Below are 24,500 nucleotides of genomic sequence, written 5' to 3'. Positions count from 1 at the left end.
ATGGAGCTATCCCGCCTCCTCCGCATTTCTCACTCTGGGCTCAAAACACCCGACGCAACCCGCCCCTCTCTCGGCTCTCCAATGTCTCGGGGTTTTGAGAGGGGATTGGTCGAGCAGAACGAGTTGGTCATCTATCACGGATGAGCTCGCAAAAGAAAAGAAAAAAGGATGTGTGTGATGGGGAAGCGAGCGGCGACTAGAAGGGGAAAAGGTGAGGGCGCCGGCGGGGATCCCGGTGTGACACGCGCCTGCCTGGGCGGGCCGGGGGTGACGTTCATTGCTGACCGTGAGATCCAAGGTGAACGAAAAAGCCCCGGCGATGCGTGGTTGCGGCGCAGCTGGGTGTTGGTTTGCTTGGGTCTGACCAACGAGTTTGCATGACTTGCTCTGCTCCTTGGCCTATGTGAAAGTGATGTGTCTCTTTTCTTAGCGTGCTTGCTATTAAGTAACAGTTCCGCGGGGAAATCTGGTTAAGAAGCTGTGAGGTGGGAAGCTTCGGCTCGTGGAGGGGGTTTTTAGTGGGCAAACCCCGGACGGAAACTTGCTGGGTCGTCAGCACAAGCACAGCGCGCCGCTTGGTGTTGGTGTTGGTGTTGGTGTTGTTGGTTTGGTGGTTGGGGTCTGGACTGGACAATAGGTGTTCTGTGCTGCTGCACGTCATCCCAAATTTTGGGGGCGGGGTGCTTGGGGCTGTGTCTGGCTGCCAATCCTCTCCTAAGAACGACTTTTGGGCGGGGGATGGATGGACGATCACATCCCTGCATGTTCGCTAGCTAGTGAATGGTGATCTTCGGTTTCTTCCTGGTGCTGGAGAAATCCTGTGAGGGGTAGGGAGTGTCTGTTCAAGAAGGCGACAACGGCGTCGGGGGAGGAGCAGAGGGATGGATGCGTGTGACGATGGGGGATGAATATCATATCGTAATACGAAAGCCGCACCACACTCACTCACGCTGTCTTTTACGGGCTTGTCGGCTTTGCGCCTCGTCACGTTGTGGTGCTCGTCTTGTTATCCTGACGGCATGTCTCGGTTAAGGGCAAGGCACCTCATCCATCCGCGCGGGAAGAGATGATGGACAGTAACTAATCACTGTGTTCTCGTGTGTAAGTCATCCCACGCGCACCCGGTGGTTTGGGCTTCCCGGTCTGTCACATAAGGGCCTCTAGCACGCGTCACTCTTGATTGCGCCTATCTCGTAGCACGGGAGGCTAGGATGGGAGCTAAGAGATGGATGGTCTACCGATGACGACGGAGGGGATTTAGAAGTTGGAGACGAGGGAAGAAGATGATGATGATGGTGATGCTACGGGTGTGCAGTATGCAGCCACACCTTTTTTCTTCTTCCTTTTCCTCTTCCGCCTTTCTGGTTTACGTTGATGTTCTGGTTTCCGGGCTGGGGGTGACCAGTGACTGGTGCGACGGCCTTCCTTGGTGCAACGTTCGTTCTTTGGGGGAGGGGGGATGTGAATGGCGTGTGGCATGGTATGGTGACCGACCGTTTTGTCTAGGTAGCACGCTGCCTGGGGCTTGATAGAGAATTAGACGGAGCTTGTGGCGAGGCAGAAACAGACCGGTATCTTTCTTCCTTGCTGATGGTCTTTCTTTGCGTCGCTCGTCGTCTGCTGCTCGAAGACAGGAGGGGGAGAGACGATCTGCCTGATTGGAGATGTTTCACGCAGCACACCCGGTCCGGTCCACCTTCCTTTCCACTTCTTCCCTTATCATGGGCCGCGCCATCTCTCGTGATGGGAAAGTTGCGAGAATGGGATGTGTTTTTTGTGAGTGGGTGCGAAGAGGAATGCTACCTCGGAGTGAATGTTGGTGAGTGAGTTCCCGGAGATCGCTTCGGCAGTGGAGCGGAGGAAAAGCAGGGAGGAGATATGTATGTCTTGGAGAATTGTTACCATACTCGGACCTGTTGTCTTTTAACGGCCAGCATTTCGCTGGGTTTGTGTAACCCGTGTCTGGGAAAGGTGGAATTCTTTGATGGGTGTGTAGTGTCTGGATTATCAAATCTGGACTAGTTGTCGCAGTTTCTCTCGAGGTGGTGAGTGAGCGAAAGAAAATGTCTTGGATGTCGGGATGGGAGCAATGCTGTGACACCGACTTCCCGCGCGTGATGTGAGAGTCTCTCTGGAACGTAGAATCGGCGGTTATCGGGGGTGCCATTTAGAAACAGATGAAGATATGTGCCCGATTTGGGGATGCTGAACGGTGGAAGGGGGGGAGGGTGAAGGGAAAGAAGTGGCTTTGGGAAAGTGTTGAGCTGAGTGAGTGTGATGTCTCGGATTGGAACTGGTGATGATACTTACGGGGAAGGTGGTCAGGAAGGGTCCTGTTGCTTGATGTTCCTCTTTCCTCTAGGGGTACGCTTTTGCCTCTTTCTCCGTGAGACAGAGGATTCACATGGTCGGGGTGATTCGAATTCTTTTTTGGAATTGTGATATTGGCGTTGGCTTGTGATGACGATGTTGGTTGGGGGTTTGAGAAACACATGTGTGAATTTGCGTGCGAAGTTGAGGATGAAAAGCGCAGTCGTCTGGAACTGCGTGTCTAGAAGTGCTTAGAAATAACGAAACTCAAATGGCTGACCGTTGGTTCTCTTCAACGTAGCTCATGAAGTAACAGAGGAGCTCATATCGTGATGAATGCCGTTCGCCAACGAGACCGAAGAACTGCGACGAACTTGAGAGACATGTCCGAGCCCGGATAGCCTACCCAATAGAATCAAAATATAACACCCGAGAGTGCTTAATATGTTTAGGAATTGTATTATATGGTATATCGCCAGATCTTACACGTCTATGGGATGATGTCCAGGGATTATCAAATCCACCTAGTTCACGACACACAGTCTAACCGCCCCCGGCTTCTCCGCAAGCTTTATCAGAGATACTGAATGAAGCCTCGACGCAAATTGTATCTGTGTTCTTGTTGAGTTGGACTTGGAGCAACTTCATCTCCGTCGACCCTCACAAGCATTCGGGATCTTTGACCGATCACTGATCTTCCGGGCATCCGCCTCGTCAACTAGGTAGCTAAGTTGGCAGATACGCGTACGGTCGGCAACGAACAGGCCTAAATCTCGGCATGTGTAATGTGAGGCTTGTCGCCTCGCAAGTTCCAGGTGCTCAGCAGGCCTCGAAGCCCGTTGTTCCTACACCTTTCTCTTGCCGAGCAGAGAGTTCAGCCATGGTCCAACGGTTGAAGAATCACCTGCATCTAGGCCGCCATCACGCAGTCGCCGCGTCCAGTCGTCTATTTCCCAGATCTGGGAGTTGATCATGGACTCGGAGAGAGCCTGGGGCTGAGCAGACGAGAGCCCTTCTAGGGCGAACTGTTGAATCAGGCCGTGGCGAGATTCGAATGAGAGTTTGAACTAAATGCTTTCGTTAGCCCCATGAGAGTGATCAACGCCTGTGATGTTGTGAGAGGCGAGGCATATTCCTTACCTTGCCGGGTAGCTCGGGGCGTTCCCTGTCATCTTCTTCTGATGGATGCGTTGAGAAGGTGAAAAGTGGTGTCTGACCGTAGATCCATTCTCGCGACTGCAATGTGAATGCCGTTAGCTGAGGGTTTCGCCGCGATCAAAGCAACATGATGTTGAATTGTCATGATATTCAACTTGCCTCGAGCTCCTTGATCCCCTTTTTCACGCTTTCAACTTGTCCCGCCTCTTCCCCTAGCCGTGCCTCCACGTCGAACGCACCGTACATCTTTCCAAACTCCTCAACCACCGCTTCCTCAAACTTCCTCGTATCATCGACGCCAACATTGCGAATACGCGAGCGTACGCTTTCAACACCGCGAGCCTTGATGAACGGCTCCGCCGGCGAGCGGAGAAAGCTGCCGATGCGTGGCAAGTTCGGGGAGGAAAGGAGACAGGTTCCGTGGTGGAGGGAGCGTAAACGGGTGAGTTTGTACGCCGATCCGGAAATCTTGTACGTATTTTCTGCGTTCGCGAGGGGTTTGCCCGTGCAAGACGACAAGGGGATGGGGGTTGCCGAGGGCGTGGTCATGACGATGTCGTGTCGACAGTTGACGGCCACGTCTGGCACGCCCAGCTTGTGAAGCGCACGGCACACCATCTCGGCGTGTTTGTCGCGGTCGAAGTTGGCGGGAGGGCAGATGACGGAGTAGTTCACGTTTCCCTCGTCGTGGAAGACGGTGCCGCCTCCGCTGCGGCGGCGGACGAGGTCGATGGCATCCCGGCTGCGGTCTAGAGACTGCAGGAGCGGGAGGTTGACTTCGAGCCACGGGTTCTGGTTACGTCCTATGACGATGCTCGGGCGGTTGGTGTAGAGGAAGAGGACGTTGGAGTCGGATGGTGTTGTCTGAAGGAGGTGGTGCTCTATAGAGAGGTTGATGTACGGCGAGCGGGAGTTGGAGATGTAGACTTGGGTTTTTGAGGAGGGGTTTGCGGCGAGGGCTGAGAAGGGGCGGAGGTTTTGTTGGTGTTTGATGTGGCTCAAGGTCCTGAAGACCGGGCGAGCGGCGAACATGGTGACGGTGGTAGGGGATGAGTCCGATGCTTATGACAATGACATTGTGTTTCGGGGCGTGCTGAGCGTTCGGTGAGGGTTGACCGAGGTGGATCGTCTTTGTGGCACAAGCAATTGGATTTTAGCCTGTAACATTCATTAGAATTCCACGGAAATTATGGAGTTGAATGAGTCACTTACCGTGATCTGTGATGAGTCGTCAACACGAGGACGAGTGAGTGTTGAGATGAGGTTGAGGGTTGCATCTATCAGAATTTCTCCCTCATCAACGATATGATCCCTGTAAAGCCAAGCCCCACCTCATTACCGGGGCCATGCGTATAAAGCAAACGAACCCCTCCACCCCGCATCGGACGACTCGAATTCTTTTTGGATTTTTGGCTTGACTCACCGAACATCGGCCCAGATTTTCCCAATCTTCACCACCAAACCTCCAAAATGTCGACGTTCGGCAACTACTTCAAGGTCACGACGTGCGTCGCGTCCGATACAAACCTTTCAATGGCCAATGGACTAACTTAAACCTTTTCGCCAAACAGCTACGGCGAGTCCCACGGCAAGTCCGTCGGCGTCATCGTCGACGGCGTGCCGCCCGGCTTGACCCTCACCGAGTCCGATGTTCAGCCCCAGCTGAACCGCCGCCGCCCCGGCCAGAGCGCCCTCACCACCCCGCGAAACGAGAAGGACCGCGTTGTCATCCAGAGCGGCACCGAGTTCGGCGTCACTTTGGGCACCCCGCTCGGCATGATCGTCCAGAACGAGGACCAGCGTCCCAAAGACTACGGCAACTCCACCATGGACATGTACCCCCGCCCGTCCCATGCCGACTGGACCTACCTCGAGAAGTACGGTGTCAAGGCCAGCTCCGGTGGTGGCCGCTCCTCCGCCCGCGAGACCATCGCCCGCGTCGCCGCCGGCGCCGTCGCCGAGAAGTACCTCCGCGAGGCCTACGGCACAACAATCACCGCCTTTACCACCAGCGTCGGCAACGTCCACCTCTTCCCCCCGACCCCCGAGCACCCGACCCCGTCCACGAACCCCGCCTTCCTCTCCCTCCTCAACACCATCGACCGCAAGACCGTCGACGAGTTCCTCCCCGTCCGCTGCCCCCACGAGGAGACAAACGAGAAGATGATTGACTGCATCAGCGACTTCAAGAAGCGCGAGGACAGCATCGGCGGCACCGTCACCTGCGTCATCCGCAACCCGCCCATCGGCCTCGGCGAGCCCTGCTTCGACAAGCTCGAGGCCGAGCTGGCCCACGCCATGATGAGCATCCCCGCCACCAAGGGCTTCGAGATCGGTTCCGGCTTCGGCGGCTGCGAGATCCCCGGCTCCACGCACAACGACGCCTTCGTCAAGACCCCCGAGAGCGAGATCCAGGCCGAGGGCCAGCGCATGGGCATCCCGCGCTCCAAGCTGACAACCAAGACTAACTACTCCGGCGGCATCCAGGGCGGCATCTCGAACGGCGCGCCCATTTACTTCCGCATCGCCTTCAAGCCCCCCGCCACCATTGGCCAGGACCAGACGACGGCGACCTACGACGGTGAGAGCGAGGGCGTCCTGGCCGCCAAGGGCCGTCACGACCCCTGTGTTGTGCCCCGCGCTATCCCTATCGTCGAGGGTATGGCGGCCATTGTGCTGATGGACGCGCTCATGGCGCAGCACGCGAGACAGCTGACGAGGAGCCTGTTGCCGCCTGTCAAGAAGGAGAACGGAAAGGCGTAAAAGGGATGGGAGCGGAATTCGTTGTAAATACGGGCACTAAAAAAGCAATCATGATAGATTCCCCTTTTGGTCATTGGACCTTTTGAAATACGTCCATTTGTTATGTGACTCGGTTTACAATTCTTCAATCGCTTCCTGCTTCTTGGCTGTTCTCACCAGGTGGAACTCCTCCTGCCGCCCGTATACCCACTGCCAGCCCTTTTCCTCGCCAGCGAAGTAGACGTCCTCTTCCAGAGCGAACCAGAGTGTCTGGTTTCGTTCAGGGACGTAGTGCTCCACGAGCAGCTCGACGCTGAACCACATATTCCTGACTGCAGCCAGCTCGCCGGATGCCGACACATAGTCCTGCATGTTCGTCATGCCTGGCGAGGGTTAGTCAATGCTAGTCAAGTTGAGGCGGCGACTTACCGATTAATGGACCAGCAGAATGGCCCCAGTCTCCAATGGGGTGAGTGTAGACACGTCCCTGGATTCCCTCCTTATGCATTTGATTGAGAGACGTCTTCAGCATCTCATTTCCCGTCTGACCGACTGTGATGGTCTCCCTCACAATATCCTGAAGTCTGTTTCCTTTCTTCAAACCCTCCTTGAGCGATTCTGGGACATCCGTCTCATCCGGCCGCAGCACGTATCCCAGATGTTGCGTATCGGTATTCAACCCCATCGCAGACAGCCCGAAATCGACATGCAACATATCCCCATACTCAATAATCCTCCCACCCGCTCCCTCGCCCACGCCGCGTTCTATCTCCATCGCCCACGGCAGCGCCTCGTCGACAACACTAACACTCGGCTGAAACCACGTCGAGAAGTTGTGCGCCAGGATCTCCTCCCGCAACCACCACTCCACGTCCCCCGTCGTCGTCTTCCCCGGCACGACGACCTCCGCGCTGAAGGCCGTCGCGATCATGGCCCACGCCGTCTCCATGATCTCGCGGTACTGCGGCAGCTTCGACGAGGGCTGGGCCGCGATGAACTCGACCGCGATCTCGGGCTTGACCACCATCCTGCTCGTCCAAGCCCCGCCGAGGCCGTTCGCCATGGCCTGGTACTCGCCCGCGTGCAGGCCGCTCGCAAAGGCGATCTCGGGGTGCGCGTTTATGGCGATGGTCGCGGGGTTGGCTGCTTCGAGCTGCTCTTTGAGGATCTCCCAGACATCGGTGGTCCAGCCTACGATGCAGCCCGGCTCTTTGGGCAGGGAGGAGGCGAGGGCGAGGGGCTCGGCGAGGAAGAGGCATGTGGTGCGGCGGCGGGCGGAGAAGGTTGTTGCTGGTTTGAGGGACCAGAAGACTGTCTCCTCGGCGTATTCGCGCTGGCTTATCTGCGGATGCGTTAGATGGCTGGTGAGGGGGATGGATGAGACGTTGACATACCAGCCAGGCATCGACTCCATGCTTCTTGAGCAAGGCTGGAATCGTGGCTTTACGCTCCTCGGTCCAGGCATCTTGCACCCGGGTTTGTTCGCGGAGCGGAGGGAGAGGATTGTACTTTGGCTTGGGGTCGCTGACGACGGGATCCCCGAGGAAGGCCGCCGCTGCGATGAGCGGAGTGAGCCAGTGCATCTTGTCACTACGGTCAATGGCAGATATAAGATGGTTTCACGATCAATTGAGTGAGAGATCGACGTTGAGGAGGGGTCTAGAGCTTGACGATGAGATGAGAGAAGCGAGATCGGATGACGTCCAAGCCCCGTTTGAGGCATGGACCGCATGTTCTTTTCGTGGAGGTCGGCATCTTATCTAGTCCCGGAAAGGCAGCTGGATTGCCGGAACCTTGAATCCTACGCTGCATGGATGCTGATCCCCGTCTCGGTGAGCGGCTCTCACCGAGGCTGAACAAAGCCTCAGGGGGTGCTGAAATTGCAGTGTACAGCGCCAAGCTCGTGAATTTACACGAGCTGTACGTAGTCATTCTTATGGCACAATATTGTACTCAAGGGCTCAGAACTTGCTTTTCCTCAGAACACAGCAGGCCCGCCTATAAAGCCAGGATTCAAAATCCTATGTCATGAATATCCTACTAACATTGACGGCACTTCCCTAGAACATTTACAAACCTCATACTCAGTAATGAAGGCCGTATGCCAACCGACCATGATGAGATGTCTGTGTCTTCCATGCATTGAGGTATAGACATATGTTACGTGGAATGTTGATATACTTTCCAGCCTTCGGAGCAGGTGCATTCTCTGTAGACGTGAACATATTCAGAAGACGGGAAAGTGAGAAGTTGTGAACGAAGAGGTAATTGCGATGCCCAAAGACTGGGGCTTCATGATAGTTGGAGCCGAAGAGGCTTCGAAGACTACGATATTATCATCTGCTCAAAAGATGATCTCGTTCTTGTCGGGCATTTGATGATCATGTCAGATTAGTGCATCTAATCCTGATTTTAAATGTGTTGCAAGGCATTGCCAAGAATCGAAGTTATATGTCTAAATAAGAATTTTTACATGATGAGGCAATCTCTCCCTGGAGACTATATGTTGTTAACTGCCATACGAGTCCTTGATATCTGAGAGTCAAAAGTCATTCCCAAGTCCACGCTCAAATCCAATTCGCCACCGGGTATCTATCTCTTACAGGGGTATCATGCAAAGCGCCCGCCAAAACTTCTAATCTTCTTAGTTCTCGTCGTCATCCTTGGACAACTTCATTTTGTCCTCATAAACGTCATCTTTTGTTCATCCTTCAATCACACAGCGCCGGCAACAATCAAGCTCACAAGGGCTACAACCATATACACAAGACCACGACTTTGACTCAGAGACATGGCAGCAGAGTCATCATCACTGGAGGCAGTGCTCTTGGGGCCATCGCCAGTCTGCGTCGGCGTCGGGTTGGGATCGTCAACATGCAGCGCCTCGGTGCTTCCAACCCAGGCGTTCCAATTAGTCAGACCGTCAGGGCAATCCGTCAGGATCTTCTTGCCCTCGATCTTGGCAATCTCAATGCCGTACTTGGCCATGGTGACGACGACGTCGCCTCCCTCGGTGAAGGGCACACTGCCATGGTAGACACCCTTGCCGCCGTCTGGGACGGATGTCCAGTTGCCCTTCTGCGTCTTGCCGTTGACGGAGACGGTGACCTCGGCGGTGGAGTTGAGAAGGGCGGAGAAGAAGATCCTGTCCTGGACGACCTGGGACACGGCCATGGTTTTCTGCGCCTGGGTGATGGAGTTGCCGACGGTTCCGCCGTCGGCGCAGGCGAGGGCGGGCGAGCCGCGGTACCATGCCATGAAGCCCTCCTCGGTGATGGAGGCGGGGATGGCACGCTTGTAGGTGTCGATGAGGTAGGGGAGGAAGTGGCGCCAGCCATCGTGGGGATGGTCGAGGGCGTAGTTGAAGGGGGCCTCGCCGACGGAGAAGGCCTCGAGAGCGTTGGAGCGGACGGGGCCGATGTGGTGGGACTCTCCGTAGTCGTTCCATGAGATGATTTGGACGAAGCTATTGTGTGTTAGTGTCGTGGTCGTGAAATCACTGGAAAGGGGGTTTAATACTCAGGCTGCATGTCCAAGACCTGCTTCCAGCGGTCATACCAGAGATCATCACCACGCCAAACCCAGTTCTTCTTGTACCCAGGAAGGTTGGTGTAGAACCATGGGGAGACAGGCATCATGTAAGGCTTCCCCTGAAGAGCCCAGATATAGGCAGCGTCACCCTTGGTGTCCATATTGGTGCTTCCAATGGGCCAGGCGTTCCAGCTGAACAGACCATCGGCGATGCCACCCGCAAGACCGAGGGCCTCTTCGGGAGAAACAGACGACCAGTCAGGGATGAAAAAGGCGCCTGTCTTGTTCTTGATCTCAATCCAGTCCTCGGCGTTCTCGGTGCCCTCAAATGTTGAAGCCACGGGCTTGCCGCCGTACTTGAGGTACTCCTCGCGCTGGAAGTACGTGTCTCCCATCTCGAGGATGGTCTCCACGGGCCACGGCGCACCGCCGTGCTCACCGCCCATGTAGTCGAAGGAGAAGAGCAGGTGGAAACCGACCTTGGCGGCGGCAGTGAAGGCGACGTCGAGGGCTTCGGCGGTGTGCGGGTCCGTCATGCCCATGTTGAGCGCGAAGGCATCGATGTGAGCCTCCTTGGCGAGCTTGAAGTCATCCTCAAAGTCGCTCATGGTGTAGTTCTTGGTGTTGATGAGCTGCGAGGGATTGTTAGGGCGATCGTGATCATCAAACGGAGACGGGGAAGGGTGGTGATCGGCAGTACCATAAAGTGGGCGATGACGGCCGCGGCCTGTATTTGGGTCACGGCGGCCAAGAGGCCCGCAAGGCAGGTGATGAACTTCATCGTCGAGGTGTGGCGTAAGCCGTCTGGTCAACGGGGGCGCGAGGAAGGCTTGAGCTGTCAAGAGCACGTTTGATCGGCGTGGGCAAACGGAATATGCAAACGGGTGAGAAGGGCCCAACAAAGGAGACTGAACAGCGAACCATGCGGCATTATGTATCGTGCGTTCTGCCTCACATCCGCCGCCCTCACTCGAGGACCACCCAGATCGGGTTACATGCCTTACAGCTTCTGCCTTGAGACTGACAGGCTATCTGGCGTTTGCCGCGGCGGCCCCCACGGGTACGGTACGCCGCGATTGCGCCTGAGCATACACACCCCGGTATGGCGACTGGCCTGACTCCATCGTGAGGACGCCCGGGTAAGTAGGCTTAGAGAGCCAAGAACAGGTGGCGCATGCCCTCCATGGTTCCTAGACTCAGACTCTGACCGTCAGAGGAGAGGAAGAGAAGGGAACCCTCGGTTCCTGCAGGGTTGGCTGTGGGCGCTTGCCCGATATGGCAACTTCTGAGGGACAGGGGGGTGCGGCCGTTGCGAACCGCCGTTGGTTGTCTTTTGGGAACATGCTTGATGGGCTGAGTGGATCGTGCTTTTGCAGTGTTAGCTTGGGTGAGTTGTGTGTCTGTCTGCGGTGAGCTTCGTGCCTGCTGTGCCGCCAGGCTGCGGCGCGAAAGACGCTGCGGCAGGCCAAGAGACATTACTTTAGTTAGAAGCCGCTCTTGCCGTGCATGGGAAATTACTTCGCCCGACTTTAGGCTTCAACTAATTGTTATTGACGAAGATGAAGAAGCTCGGCGGCGGACTATAGCGATGAGGCTTGGTAATGTTTCCTGGAAGAAAGACGAAGGCATCTTGATATCCCGCTATGCTGGAGACCGGCGGGCCAACGTCTCGTTACTGATCTGAACTCAGGACAAGAAGGGATCAGCAGCGTCGACGACAAGGAAGTCTCCTGTCGGAGATCTGCCCAGCGGTTCGAGGTCTGGACCGTCCTGTCCAAACGCTCTCTCTCGCGGAGGTAGCATGTGGCATCTGCCTAAGCCCTGTCGCCCTGTCATCAGGCTCTCGCCCGACATCTTAAGCTTGTTGGAGCGGACAAGGATTGCCCAATGCTTGGCCTCTGGGAGAATTGCGGACGACATGCCGAATCCTTCGCTAGCGGCCTCTCGCGCACCACCATTCCCACTCACAATCCCTGTCTGCTCGACTGCCTACACGTGCGGAATCGGCCGAGCTGACAGCCACCATCACCAAAAAGACAGCTCGCTTGTGACTGCACCGGCAGCAAGGTACCCGTTTGCCAGCCTGCGATCAGAGATGAGAAATAAGCAATAATACCCTTTCTGGTCCTTCCTAGGCGACTCAGTGAGAAACAGCCGTGCGCCCTCGGAGCAGAGCAAGGGCTTTTGCTATCAACAGGGGTTGTAATGGGTTTCTTCTGCCCACTGTTTTCAGGCAGCATACAGCACGATGGGGCAAGTCCCCGGCGAAAGGACTTGCTTGTCGCTTGTTGCCTTTGATCCTGAAGACTTGGCTCTCTTCTTACCCTTGAGTCGATTTGCCGTTTTCGCCGCGCGCTCGTAGAGCGGACCAACCAGACCGGCGAAGGGCTGACTGAGAGAATCGTGCAGACTCGAAGACCGCAGCGCAGCACCAGCCTTGTAGACCACTAGATCCTGAGCCCCCCGCCCCCTCCTCGGATCGTAAAAGATAAGAGGGAGACACGAGAGACAAGCGGCGGAGCGCACGTCATCGCTGTGGGCTAAGTGTTGGAATACCGTCGAAAGGCATATACGGAAACCTAGTTACTGGCTGTTGTCGAATCCTTCTGTTTATTTTCAGTTTACGAAACGGCGAGCGGTGGGGGAGCACACGATTGGGGCTCCGACGATGAGAATTGAGACGGCGACGGTTGGCGGAAGCCCCTCAGAGATGTGGGCGTCGCGCTGCGTTTCCGGTTGGAAAATGTGCGTTATCGTCGGCCAATCGTCCGGACACCCGCCAAGGCCATCGCGACAGGGGTGTCGAAGGCCTCATCGGACGAGGTGAGAGTCAGAAAATCACCGCAACATCCCTGTACTCATGTCAGCTACATAATCAACTCTTCCGATTCTCAACTTCCTCCGGAGCATCGCGGAGTGAAAAGAAAAGATGAGTTAGGCAGTCGGGAGGAACCTAGCGAAAAAACAGAAGAAGCAGCAGAGTGACGAGGGTAAAATTGAATGAGAAAAGGACCCTGCAGCCTGCACCAACAGGCTGTTCAGCAGAGATGCAAGCTGCCAAAGTCCCCTGCCACCCCATGTTCGCTCCACCGCTCTAGGCTCCTTGGAGTCGAGTCGCAGTGAGCCCAGAGCCACCGATTCGGCCCGCATGTCACCGTCTCTAAACCAAAGAGCGGAAGTCATTCGCCAGTTGGTGCGGCCAACCGCGCTTCCCTCACTCGCCTGAAGGTCGATGTGGCGGGTACTCGGCCTGGTGTTCCGTGTTTCCTCGACCGCTGGGTTCAGCCCTGGAGATGTTTCTGACGACATTTATCCACCCCAGCGGCTCATGAAGCACCAACTAACAAGCAGCACAACAACGTATGCAAGCTGCTCTTCGGATCTTTCATTTTTCCATCGGGGTCGTCCGGCTGAGTCTCGGATTTGTGTGTTACTCTGACAGACCTCATCGTCTTGACTTGAGACTGAGCTCGTCGTCTTCATGGCTTTCATCATGACCGTTCATATTGCTAAACCCCGGTGAACCATGGCAAGGGTTTATGCAATTTTAGCGTGTCGTATTGTCGTCATTGATAAACTTTCGCAGCAAACAGACTCGCGAGAATAAGATGAGCGTCTGGTGTTGGGCCCATACGAGATGCAATGTCATTAGTGTTGCATACTCGAAGGCCCGAAAGGAACGCTGAAGGAACGATGAGTTTCGAGAGTTCCTTCATCAAAGTTATTACGGATGCCCTGTTACATACCTAAGCTGTGATCTTGCGTAGGGCGTTGCAGCCACTGTTTGACTAGGTCGTGGCGCATTTTGGTACGTACAGACGGGCTGCAGCCTAGAATCCTTGGCGATCGACATACTGACGACTTCCCCCTTTGTGTCGACACTTTGGCATGAAGAATCACTTTCTTTTAACATCCTCCAGCAATACAACAATTACACGACGTCAACATGGTGCATTTTCCCGACGAAGTTTGGACGCTCATCTTCGGTCAGCTCGAGTTTGACATTCGGGGACCTGATTATACAGATGACAACGAACCAGGATCAGAGGGCCTTGCAGCACTGTCACGGCTATGCCGCACCTCATCTCGATTTCTGCGGCTTGCTCGACCATGTTTGTATCGCAGTCTGCCCTTATGCAATTGGAGGCTTCATGAACGTCTCTTGCGCACACTTCATGAAAACCCACACCTCGCGCGGAGCGTAGAGAACGTCACCCTAGGCGAGGGCGTCTTCAGCCGCGACGACATCACGCCACTCCTTTTGCCGTATTACTCGGAGGCATCCGCGCAGTCCGATGCGAGGTCTGCCGCTATTGATGCGGCGCTCAGAGTTGTGGCCCATGGCGAGGAGTGGCAGGATGGCGTGCCTGATCTTTGGTTCGCCCACTGTGCCACCATTCTGCCCAACTTGAAGTCGATAGAATACGCGACTCGAAGCTTCGACACGCTATTCCCGGAGATAATCTCACGAGCAGCTAATCAAGGGGTCAATGGACCCGTTGTGGAAGGCCAAGGTCCAGATACAATAGGTCAGGAAACTCCGTCGGCATCACAGACTCAGCAAGATACGACTTCAGCTACAACGTCGCAGTCGTCTCTACCCCTGACAAAACTTGAAGAGTTCCGCATCAGAAATCAAGACACTGAGTTAGCCGTCCGTTTGGTAAACTACCAAGACTTGTTCCTCCTGCCACAGCTTCAAACGTTTCGCGGCTGGGCCGTGGAACTCAATACCAGGCTTGCAGCAAGTGCCCAGACACCACGAAGACTGAGCTCTCTGAGGTACGCACACTTCATAGATTCTCTCGCCGACGCCGACGGTATCTGCGACCTCCTACGCACATGCCCCTCGCTACAGACGTTGGAAATCACCTGGGGATCATCCACAGTTGGAGACAGCACGCTCGACTTTGATCATATCGGCAGGGTTCTCCGCGAACACGGCACAGGCCTGGTAGAATTGGATTTGGACTGCTTGGAATGCTTCTCGTTCGAGGAGGCAGAATGGAGCGGCAAGATTGGTGACATACGGGGCTTACAGCACCTGAAGCACCTGTCGGTTCCTCAACCTATCATGCTCGGAAAAGAGCATGATCTTCTTCCCAGTCTGTCTAACGTCGGTGACAGTGATGAGGAAGAAGAGACTGCGGACGAAAACCCGATTTCGGAGGATAGTCTGGAAAGCCTTCTGCCGGACTCTGTAGAGACCTTGCGTTTCTATAGCGTGTATGATGAGAATGACTGGGTGCAGAAAAGTGTCCAAGGTGTTCTTTCTAGCCAACGACTGAAGCAGCTTGAGGAGGTGCAGTTGGATGATTGCTGGCGATTCAACGTGAAGTGGGACAAGACTGGTTGGCGAAGCAAGAAGAATTCGGGTAAATTGACTTTTTGTAAGTGACAAAGAAACTAATGAAACCGCTATAGTGGGTGGGCTAGAAACCTCTTGAACATAGATAGTAAGGGAAGAAAGTCGAGGTGACACTAGCAACCTCAGCATTTCGCAATTTAATCAACAGTCAAAACTTGTTAATAGAAATTCATACGCGAAAGCAAGCCCAAGATCTGATGCGTGTCCATCAGATTCGCTAGAGACAGAGTCTTTAACGTTAAAATGTCCTCCTATACGCCGTGGCCTTAATTAAGCTACATTTCATCAAGTCTTGAAGCAAAAGCCAGTCGTTAAGAGGTCATGAATAAAGTTATTAGAAGCTTGCCATGCCGGCTCTCCGTTGTTTCAGTCAACACGATGAGCCTGGCCCTCTGAAAAGCTCAAACCCAAGTGCTCAATTTTTCTGCATCTCTTTTGTGTTCTCCCCTTGGTAAGGGCTGAAATGGTCGTAGGCCAGGCGGCCGAGAGCTATGCATCACAGCAGCGCCTACGCGCCCGATCCCAGAAGAAAAAAGAAAAGACGCTTCAAGTACTTTGTAGACCTAAACTAAAAAGAACGGCACAAAAGCTCGCAAAATCGCTATAAAAAAAAGAGTGAATTAATTGATCTATACCCCTCGAATGTGTGAGGCGCGATGACAATGTCTGAGCTAACTTCTCGCCCTTGAGGGGACCTAGTAATCCAGCCTTTAAACGCCGAAAACGCCGAAAAATCCAGTGGGCCCACTAAACCCCGTTCCAGGACGACAAGACACGGATGACTTGTTGCTAAATACTAAACGTCACTTTTGACATACTTGCTTCCTTTGGCTATTTCGCCACTCAAAACCTCCATGCTCTTGTTGCCCATGATCTCCAAGACGGAAACCGAAGACCCGCACTCGCTGGCAAGGTAGTTACGAATCTCCATGGCCACCAGCGAGTCCACGCCGTAGACGTGAACCGGCTTGCCAACGTCAATATCAGGCTCTGGGATCCGCATCGTGCGGCTGATCCTCTTGACCAGCGCGTCGCAGATGATTTCCGCTGCCTCCTCCGGGCCTTGGGCAGACTTGAGAGCAAGCGTCACCGACACTGCCCCGTCCTGATCCGATGCGCCGCTCGCTGTGGCCCCCGACTCGCCGCTCGCCGACCGCAGCTGTCGGAACAGTGGCGACTTGATGAACGTCGGCTCTGGCAGCCCGCGCTCCTTGAATACCGACAGCGGCGCTAGGCCCACGCCGATCTGGGGCTCGGCCTTGCACCCCGCCCGGTCTGCGTCGAGGTGGAACTCAACCAGACTGAGGAATTCGTCCTCGCGGATCCCGTCGTGCGCATAGAAGAAGAGCGGGTTCTTGTTCAGCGTCTCCTGGTTCTCGGCGACGAAGCCTACGCTCATGACGTTGCACAGATCGATGCAAGTCGCCGCCAACCCCTTGGAGCGCCGGTATATCGCAAGCGCATCCTGGAACGTGTTGCCCGCCGCGTAGTTGGACTGCCCGCGGTTGCCAACAAGCCCTGCCACGCTGCCCAGCATGACGAAGAAGTCCATGTCCGCGGGCAGATGCTTGTGAAGGTTCCACGTGCCTTGCACCTTGGGACCCAAGCACTCTTCCCACTGCGCGTGCGACATGAACTCGAACGCCGAGTCGCGGAGCTGCATCGCCCCCTGGATCACGCCGGCGACGCGGGGGAAGCCCAGCCGTGTCAGCTCCGCCAGCGCCGCAACCAGCTGTGCTTCATCGGCCACGTTGCACTTGAGCGCCGTCGCACGCACGCCCATGTCAGCCAGCTCGGCGAGCAGCTGGCGCGTCGTCGCGGCCTCGGCGCCGCCGCGCGAGAGGAACACCAGGTTCTTGGCCCCCTGCGCCGGCGCCGCCATCCACTTGGCGATGGATCGCCCCAGCCCGCCCGCGCCGCCGGGCAGCAGGTAGGTTGCGTCGGGCCTCAGGCGCGTCGGCGCAGGCGGCTTGGGGACGACCTTGACGAGGTCCTCGGGATGCGCGGCGAGGATGACCTTGCCCATATGCTTGCCCTGCTGCAGGATACGGAACGCCTCTTCGATCCTGCCAAAGCTGTACACGTTGAGCGGTCTGCAGGCATGGAGCTTGCCGGCGGCGTGCAGGTCGACGACGGAGCGCATTATGCGCGAGGTCAGCGGCCGCGCCAAGGTGGCTATCTGGGAGAGGTCGACCGCCGTGAAGGTGGCACATCGGCTGAAGGGGAGCATATCGATCTTGCTGTTGGCCATGATGTCCCGTTTACCAATCTCGATGAACCGCCCGAACATGGCGATACAGCCAAAGGAGGCACGCAGCGCCTCGCCCGAGAGGGAGTTGACAATCACGTCAACGCCCTTACCATCCGTCATTCGCATAATGCCGCTCGCAAAGGACAAGTCACGGCTGCTGAAGATGTGGTCCTCGGCGAGCCCGTACTCATCCATCAGCAGCTGCATCTTCTCGCGCGACGATACGGTCGCATAGACCTCGGCGCCCAAATGCTTGGCCAGCTGGATCACGGCCTGGCCAGTGCCGCCCGCTGCGGCGTGAACGAGGATGGTCTCGCCCGCTTTGAGACGCGCCACCTCGTAAAGACAAAAGTAGGCCGTCACAAAGACGACGGGGATGCTGGCGGCCTCTTCGAACGACATGCTGTCGGGGATTTTGGCCACCAAGTCCCGGGGCGCCCTCGTACGCGTCTGGAGGCAGTTGTTGTCGCCGTTCCAGACGACCATGACACGGTCGCCGACCTTGATATCCGTCACTTCGGCGCCGACATGCGTGACGACGCCGGCACCCTCGTAGCCGAGGATGTTGTTCGCCAGCTCGCCCATGGCCACCATGACGTCGCGGAAATTCACGCCCGCTGCCTTGATATCTACCTGGACCTCGCTGCCACCGAGAGGCTTCTCCGCGCCCGGCCAGTCGATGAAATGCAGCTTGTCCAGGTTTCCCGGCCCAGACGTGTGAAGCTTCAGGCTTCGACTCGGATCGGCACCAAACGCCTCCAGCCTCGGCTGGAGCACAGTCGTCCTCTGTGCGATGAAGTCGTTAACGGGGGGAGCGGCGATGATGCGGGCCGTCTGAACAAAGCCACCATGGTCATGACCACAGCCGACTGGGTTGACAAGGTAGTCGGCATGGCGATCCGGTGACATGAAAGGTCCGCCGAAATGATGTTTGAAGACCTTGACTACATTGGAGGCAACGAGCGAGGCCTCGGAAGAGGGTAGGTGCAGAAGCAACAGGTCCGAGCCGTCCAGGTCTCTCTCCCAGCGCACCGTACGAAGAAGGCCTGGTATCATGGCCATGTGCGGGTTCTCGTGTGGGTTGAGAGTGAGCCACAGCAGCCCTCCGGCCTTGGTCAGTAAGTCGCGCAGCAGCGCGAATTCGGCCTCGCTGAAAGACGACGAGAGGAAGGGCGCGGTGGCCTCCACCGTCACGATGCAGCATGTGTTGGCCAGTTCGTGCTGGGCCAGGTCGGCGAAACGAACGACGCTCACGTCGAGCTTGGTCACCTGTGACACGGCCGAGGCCACAGACGTAGCCAGGGACACGTCCTCGGGCGCCGCGTGCGCAATCACAAACACGCGGCGGAGAACGTCATCCTCGTCGAGCTGTTGCTTGCTGGTGGCCTCATCGTCCGGGGGACGCGTCGCCACAACCATGCTCTGTACATGGAGCTCATCCTTCTCCGAGTCCTTGAGCTCCAAGATGGTCTCGGAAAAGCCAGCATCGCGCAGCACCCGCTCCCACCCCTTTCCGTCCAACAGCGGACCCCAGGGGCGGAAGTCCTCCTTGGCAGCCCACCAGCCTGCGAGCATGCCGAACACCAGAGGAGACTCGAGACACTGCAGCTCGGTCGTTTCCTGGAGGAAGAGTTTGCCCTTCGGTTTCAAAAGGCTATTGACGCGGGCCATGGTCTTTGTGATGTCCGAGGTCGCATGGAGACAGTTGGCCGCGATGATCAGGTCGTAAGAGGCCAGATCGAAACCCTGCTCCTCGACGTCTCTGTCAATGTCCAACGTCTTGAACTCGATGACGCCGCCAGCCTTCCACTTGCTGAACTTGGCTGCGGCACTCTCGAAGAAGCTCGGGCTGATATCTGTATACGTGTATTTGAACAGCCGGGAGTCTCCGATGATGCGGGTGCCCGTCGGGCAGATGGCCTCGAGGATGCTGGTCGTCGTCCCGCCGGTGCCGGCACCGATTTCAAGCACCTTGAGATCTGCGCCGCGCTTGTGGCTCAGCGTCCTGGCATACTCTCCCATCAGAGCGTGGATCTTCTGAGTTCCTATCGCGACCCGGTAAACGCGCTCGAGCAGATCGTCCATGCCGAACAAAAGATGCAGTCCGTCCACCTCGCCGCGGAGAATGGGTGCAATGTTGCGCCCCATTCGACAAATCATGGACGCCTCGGGATGGCCTGATGCCTCATACTCGGCAAGGAACTTGTTGCGTGCCGCGGCGTCTTCCACAATAGCCGGCCACGAGGCCACCTGGCGGAGTACCTTGTTGTTCTTGTAATCATCAGCGATTAGGCGCAGCCAGCCTAGATATTTCTTCAAGTGTTCAGGCAGCGCCTTTTCGTCCGCGAGCGGCCGCGCCTCGAGGTCCCTGACGGCCTCGGTGATGCAGATGGCGCACGCCAGCTGTACGTCTCCGAGCTGTTTGACCGCGCTCTCCTCGAGCGCCGACGTCTCCAAAGGCTGCAAAACTTTGCGTATGCATGCCTCGGCCTCGCCGTTTGCCTCCAGAATGTCAATGTCCGGCTTCCAGTCTAGGTTGAAGCAGATTTCACGCCTGTTGCTGGCCGCGTCCCCCGCCGTCGTGCTGTGCTGCAAAGGCACGGCCTCGATGCCGCGCATCACAACCCTGACCGGCCTCTCGGCGTCGAGGTCGGTGCTCCAAGCCGTGATGTCGGCCTCGGCCTTCTTGTGGCCGACGCGGCTGGCCGCGGCGTGTACAATGAGCTCGGCGCCGGTCCGGGACTCGATGTCGGCGCTGACCCACACGCTGCGCATCGCGACCGGCACCATGGGCTCCGTCAGCCGTTCCGCCGAGGCTTGGAGGGCGAAGATGAAGGAATGCAGGATGCTGTCGAAAACGGGCGGGTGGATCACCGAAGCGGCGAGCGCGTGGCTCGGCATTGCCGCTGCAATGTCCGGGATGCGGACGGTGGCAAGCGACTGGCCGCTCGTCTTGTTGTCGTTGTTGGAGTTGGAGTGCATGCTGGCAACGTTGCGGAACAGGGACCCGAACCCGAGACCGATGCGCTCGAGCTCGGCGTACCGGCTCGGGAGAAGTTCCGTCTGCGACACGGCGCAGGCCTGCGTCACGGTAGACAGCAGCTCGCCGTAGTGGCGTTGGCGTTCCCTTGCCTCACGGCCGCCGTCAACCTCGCCCGTGGCGGTCTCGGCGACGGTCTCGGCGGCGATCTGCCCGCGGCTGTGCTCCAGCCAAGTGTCATCGTGGGCGCTGAAGGACGTGACCTTCCACTCCCACCATAAGCTGCTGTCTGACTGGCGCGATTCGGAGACGCGCTTCATGGAGAACATGGTCTCGGTGTGCTCGTCCTCGCTGACCTGCAGCGCCCTGGAGATGCTCACGTCGCGCAGGTTGAAGCCGAGCGGCACCTCGCCCTTGTCGCTGTACAGCTGGCGCACGGCTTCGATCGCCATCACCAGGTACGTCACGCCGGCGATGATGATGCTGTCAGTGACCTTGTGATCCCGGAGCCACGGGACCTCCGACACGCGGAGGTGGTTGCGCCACCTCGGGGCGTCCGGGTCCCAATCCCGAACGGGAGCCCCGAGGATATCGTGCCGGGCATGCTTGCGGAACCGCCACGCGCGGCTGGTACGTGATTCCAACCAAGAATACGTCTCCTTTGAGTGAAGGAAAGGGTAAGGGGGAAGATCCACGAGCATGGCCTCGCTTCCGCCGCCGTTGTTGTTGACCTTGGCCAGGTCGATCGGGAGGCCTGCCGCGGCCAGCGTGCCAACTGCGTGCAGCGTAGTGGCGCACGCGTGCTTTCCGCGGGTCAAGATGGACACATATCGCAGGGCCTTGTGGTTCGGGTCGTTGAGGACGGCGTCGCGGGCAGCCGCCTGCAGCGCGCCGTGAGGGCCGATCTCGACGAGATGCGACACAGGAAGCTCGGCGCCGCCGCCGACCTTGAGCTGCTTTTTGGCGACGTTGGAAGTACACAAGGCCACAAGCGCCTGCGAGAACCGCACCGGAGATACGAGGTTCTGCACCCAGTAGTCGGCGTTGGTCATCTCGCTCGCCGCTATCAGACCTCCTGTGACTGAGGACACGACCTGCACGCCGGACGACGACGGCATCCGGCCAACCGCAGGAGCAGGAGCAGCCCGGAGCGTGCCCATCAGCGACCGGTACTCGTCGGACACGGGAACCATGTGGCGCGAGTGGTACGCCTTGGCCACGCGCAGCTTGCGCGCGAATAGCTTCATGCCGCTCGCGGCTTCCACCAGGGCGTCCACCTTGGCCTCGTCTCCGGAGATAGTGAGGCTACGGGGCGAGTTGTAGCAGGCGATGACCAGCTCCCCGTCGGCGCCGAGTTTCTCATTGACCTGAGCGATGAGAGGGGCCACCTCTTCGGCGGTGCATCCGACGGCCATCATCGCGCCGCGCGTGTTGTCGGCCGCGGGCCTGGCGCTGACGACACCACGGTAGTAGGCGACCTTCCATGCCGACTCGCGATCCAGAGCACCCGCGGCGTACGCGGCCCCGATCTCGCCGCTCGAGTGCCCAACCACACGCTTGGGCGCCAGGTTCCAACTGCCCAGCAGATCAACCAAGGCGACCTGTAGCACGGTGCATAGCGTCTGCGAGTACAAGGGCTGGTCGATCTTGGTCGTCTCGGCGCTGCGCTGCGTGAGCTCCTCCAGCACGCTGAATCCGCTGCCGAGCGTGCCTGTGATGAACCTGTCGGCCTCGGCGACGCTCGCCCTGAAGACGTCGAAGACGAGAAGCTCGCGGCCCATGGCAAACCACTGTGCGCCTTGGCCGGTGAAGATGAAGGCCGCGGCAGGCGTGCTGGCTTTGCCGGGACGGACAGCGTTGGTGGTGATGATGGTAGGATCGGTGAGCGCGGCAAGGAGGGACGTGGCCGAGTCGGCGGTGACGGCGAGGCGCCAGGCCAGGCGTGAGCGCCGCTCCGAAAGGGTCATGGCGAGCCTGGAGAGGTATGCGTCGTCCATCTGGCATGTTCCGTTGTCTCCGTCTCCAGCCTGCTTCTTCTGCAAGTGCTCCGCGAGGCCGGCGACAACCCGCGAGATGCCTTCTTGATCGTTGGCGGAGAAGAAAAAGACCTTGTGGCCGCCTTCTAACGCGGCCTGCTGCGACGAGGTCTTGTCCTTGCTGGGGCTTTCGAGTGCCGCCAATGTTCCCGATTTTGTTGCATGTAAGTCGCGCCGCTTACCCAGACCCAACCTGTCTAGATAGCTCTTCGCATCGTCCAGCACCACGTGAGCGTTGGTGCCGCCAAAGCCAAAACTGTTGATACTCGCCCTCCGGACCCCCGAGGGCCCTGCCTCGAACGGTGTCGGAACCAGGGGCAGCTTGAGGCCCCATCTGTCGATGGGTATCCTGGGGTTGATCTTTTCAAAGTTGGTGTTGGGCGGTATCATCCCGTTTTCCAACGCCAAGACCGTCTTGATGACTTGGGCCATGCCGGACGCCGCCTCGACGTGGCCAATGTTCGCCTTGACAGCACCCACGTACAGCGACGGCCTCTCGGCCGCCCTCGGTCCGGGTCCGGCACGCCGGAAGACGGCGGCGATGGCGCTGGCCTCGATCGGGTCGCCGGCCGGTGTGCCAGTGAAGTGGCCCTCGAGGAAGCCGGTGTGGTCTGGGTCGAGGTTGTTGCGGGCGTAAACGTCCCGTATGAGGCACTCCTGAGCCGCTTTATTGGGCAGCGTGATGCCGCCGGTGCCGCGGCCGTCCGAGTTGACACCCGTGCCGCGCAGCACGGCGCGGATCACGTTGCCGTCGCGGATGGCCGCCGACACGGGCTTGAGGATCAGCGTGCCCACCCCCTCGCCGCGGCCGTAGCCGTTGGCGCGCGCGTCGAGCGAATAGCACTTGCCATCGGGCGACACCATGCCGAGGCCGCTGGCGCGGAACATAAACTCGGGGGACTCGATTATGTTGACTCCGGTGATTATAGACTGTTTGGGGTTGGTACAACATCAGTTTGATGTGCTTGGGCGGATTGCATGGTTGACCGCCGCCATGTCTGCTCCAATGGAAGGATCCTGGGGACATTACATACCATATCGCTGAGCCCGGCGCGCAGGTCCTGGGCCCCTGTGTGCAACGCCACGATGCTGCCTGAACAGGCCGTGTCCAGAGTGAAGCTGCTGCCTCTCAGGTCGTAGAACCAGCTTACCCGTGCCGCGAGGATGGCCGCACTGGTGCCGATTGGCTTATACTTGACAGACAAGTCTGGGTCTTCTTGCAGGATGGAACGCACGTCGTCGGTGAAGACGGCCGCGAACACGCTGGTTTTGCTTCCTTTCACGTCTTCGAGTCGGAGGCCCGCGCTCTCCATTGCCTCGTAAACATTTTCCACTAGAGAGAGGTTTTGGGTGGTAAGCCTTGTGATGATGTTTACAGTCTTATTCTTTCTTTTGTCTTTTCTTCCTCCAAGAGGTTTGTTTGCAGGCAAACTCCCCCCGAACTCATGCACTTGGGTTTACACAAATCACATACTGACTATCCGCTGCTGGAGATCCATTGTTTCTGTCTCTCTGCGGGTGATGTTGAAGAAGGCGGCGTCGAACTGCTTGCCGTTCTGCTCGCCGTCGCGCAGGAAATGCCCGCCCTTTACCGTGTTGCTCCCCGCGCGCTCCTGCGACGGATGGTAGTGTGCGTCCTGGTTCCATCTCGATGCCGGGACTTCAGACCAGGCCGACTTGCCGTCCATCAGCAGATCCCATAGTTTCGAGGGACTCGTGGCGTCGCCCGGGAAGCGGCAGGCCATGCCGATGATGGCGATGTCCTCGTCGAGGCCCTGAATCGTTGACCCCATTGTGTCGTCTTGTTGATGTGGGAATATAGTTTATACAGGAGGGTGAACAACCAAGGTAGCTGGCTGGGTACGGAAGGGTATGAATAACTTGTATCCAGCAGTCGAAACCTGGGACATCGTACTTCTATGAAATTAGACGGAAATCGGGTGTTAGACGTGATTCCCTTCACGTTGAATCGACCAACCATCCGGCATGTAGTGATCCCTTGTCTGTAATGGGCCGCGTTAGCCCAAATGCCCCTCATTCAAACAACCCCCCGCATTGGAACGACGTTGAATTTCCTCATCTTCAAAGCAGTGTAGCCAAAACTCCACAGCTTCAACGGTCTAA

At 57.4% G+C, this 24,500-nt stretch overlaps 5 protein-coding genes across 5 annotated transcripts; 1 reads left to right on the top strand and 4 right to left on the bottom strand.

The window, feature by feature from the left end:
* Positions 1–3,155: 3,155 nt before the first annotated feature.
* On the bottom strand, positions 3,156–4,500 carry COL26b_006741 (uncharacterized protein; the record flags this gene model as incomplete). Its single annotated transcript, XM_053179553.1, has 3 exons — positions 3,156–3,377; positions 3,451–3,546; positions 3,655–4,500. 3 exons carry the CDS (start codon positions 4,498–4,500, stop codon positions 3,156–3,158), a joined length of 1,164 nt encoding a protein of 387 aa, XP_053036498.1.
* A 438-nt stretch (positions 4,501–4,938) lies between these two features.
* ARO2 (bifunctional chorismate synthase/riboflavin reductase [NAD(P)H] aro2) lies at positions 4,939–6,231 on the top strand (the record flags this gene model as incomplete). Its single annotated transcript, XM_053179552.1, has 2 exons — positions 4,939–4,973; positions 5,040–6,231. The coding sequence occupies 2 exons, from the start codon at positions 4,939–4,941 to the stop codon at positions 6,229–6,231; spliced, it is 1,227 nt and encodes a 408-aa protein (XP_053036497.1).
* A 114-nt stretch (positions 6,232–6,345) lies between these two features.
* Positions 6,346–7,793, bottom strand: COL26b_006739 (uncharacterized protein; the record flags this gene model as incomplete). The annotated part of the gene is made up of 3 exons (XM_053179551.1): positions 6,346–6,593; positions 6,640–7,552; positions 7,605–7,793. 3 exons carry the CDS (start codon positions 7,791–7,793, stop codon positions 6,346–6,348), a joined length of 1,350 nt encoding a protein of 449 aa, XP_053036496.1.
* A 1,132-nt stretch (positions 7,794–8,925) lies between these two features.
* On the bottom strand, positions 8,926–10,522 carry COL26b_006738 (uncharacterized protein; the record flags this gene model as incomplete). The annotated part of the gene is made up of 3 exons (XM_053179550.1): positions 8,926–9,676; positions 9,730–10,373; positions 10,442–10,522. The coding sequence occupies 3 exons, from the start codon at positions 10,520–10,522 to the stop codon at positions 8,926–8,928; spliced, it is 1,476 nt and encodes a 491-aa protein (XP_053036495.1).
* A 5,383-nt stretch (positions 10,523–15,905) lies between these two features.
* COL26b_006737 (Type I Iterative PKS) lies at positions 15,906–24,169 on the bottom strand (the record flags this gene model as incomplete). Its single annotated transcript, XM_053179549.1, has 3 exons — positions 15,906–23,306; positions 23,411–23,709; positions 23,851–24,169. The coding sequence occupies 3 exons, from the start codon at positions 24,167–24,169 to the stop codon at positions 15,906–15,908; spliced, it is 8,019 nt and encodes a 2,672-aa protein (XP_053036494.1).
* Positions 24,170–24,500: the final 331 nt, after the last annotated feature.

The sequence above is a fragment of the Colletotrichum chrysophilum genome (genome assembly GCF_026319265.1).
Source record: "Colletotrichum chrysophilum strain AFK26 chromosome Unknown scaffold_51, whole genome shotgun sequence".
In the NCBI taxonomy this organism is placed as follows: domain Eukaryota; kingdom Fungi; phylum Ascomycota; class Sordariomycetes; order Glomerellales; family Glomerellaceae; genus Colletotrichum; species Colletotrichum chrysophilum.
The sequence above is the reverse complement of the archived record's forward strand: the minus strand, read 5'-3'. Positions and strand labels throughout refer to the sequence as shown.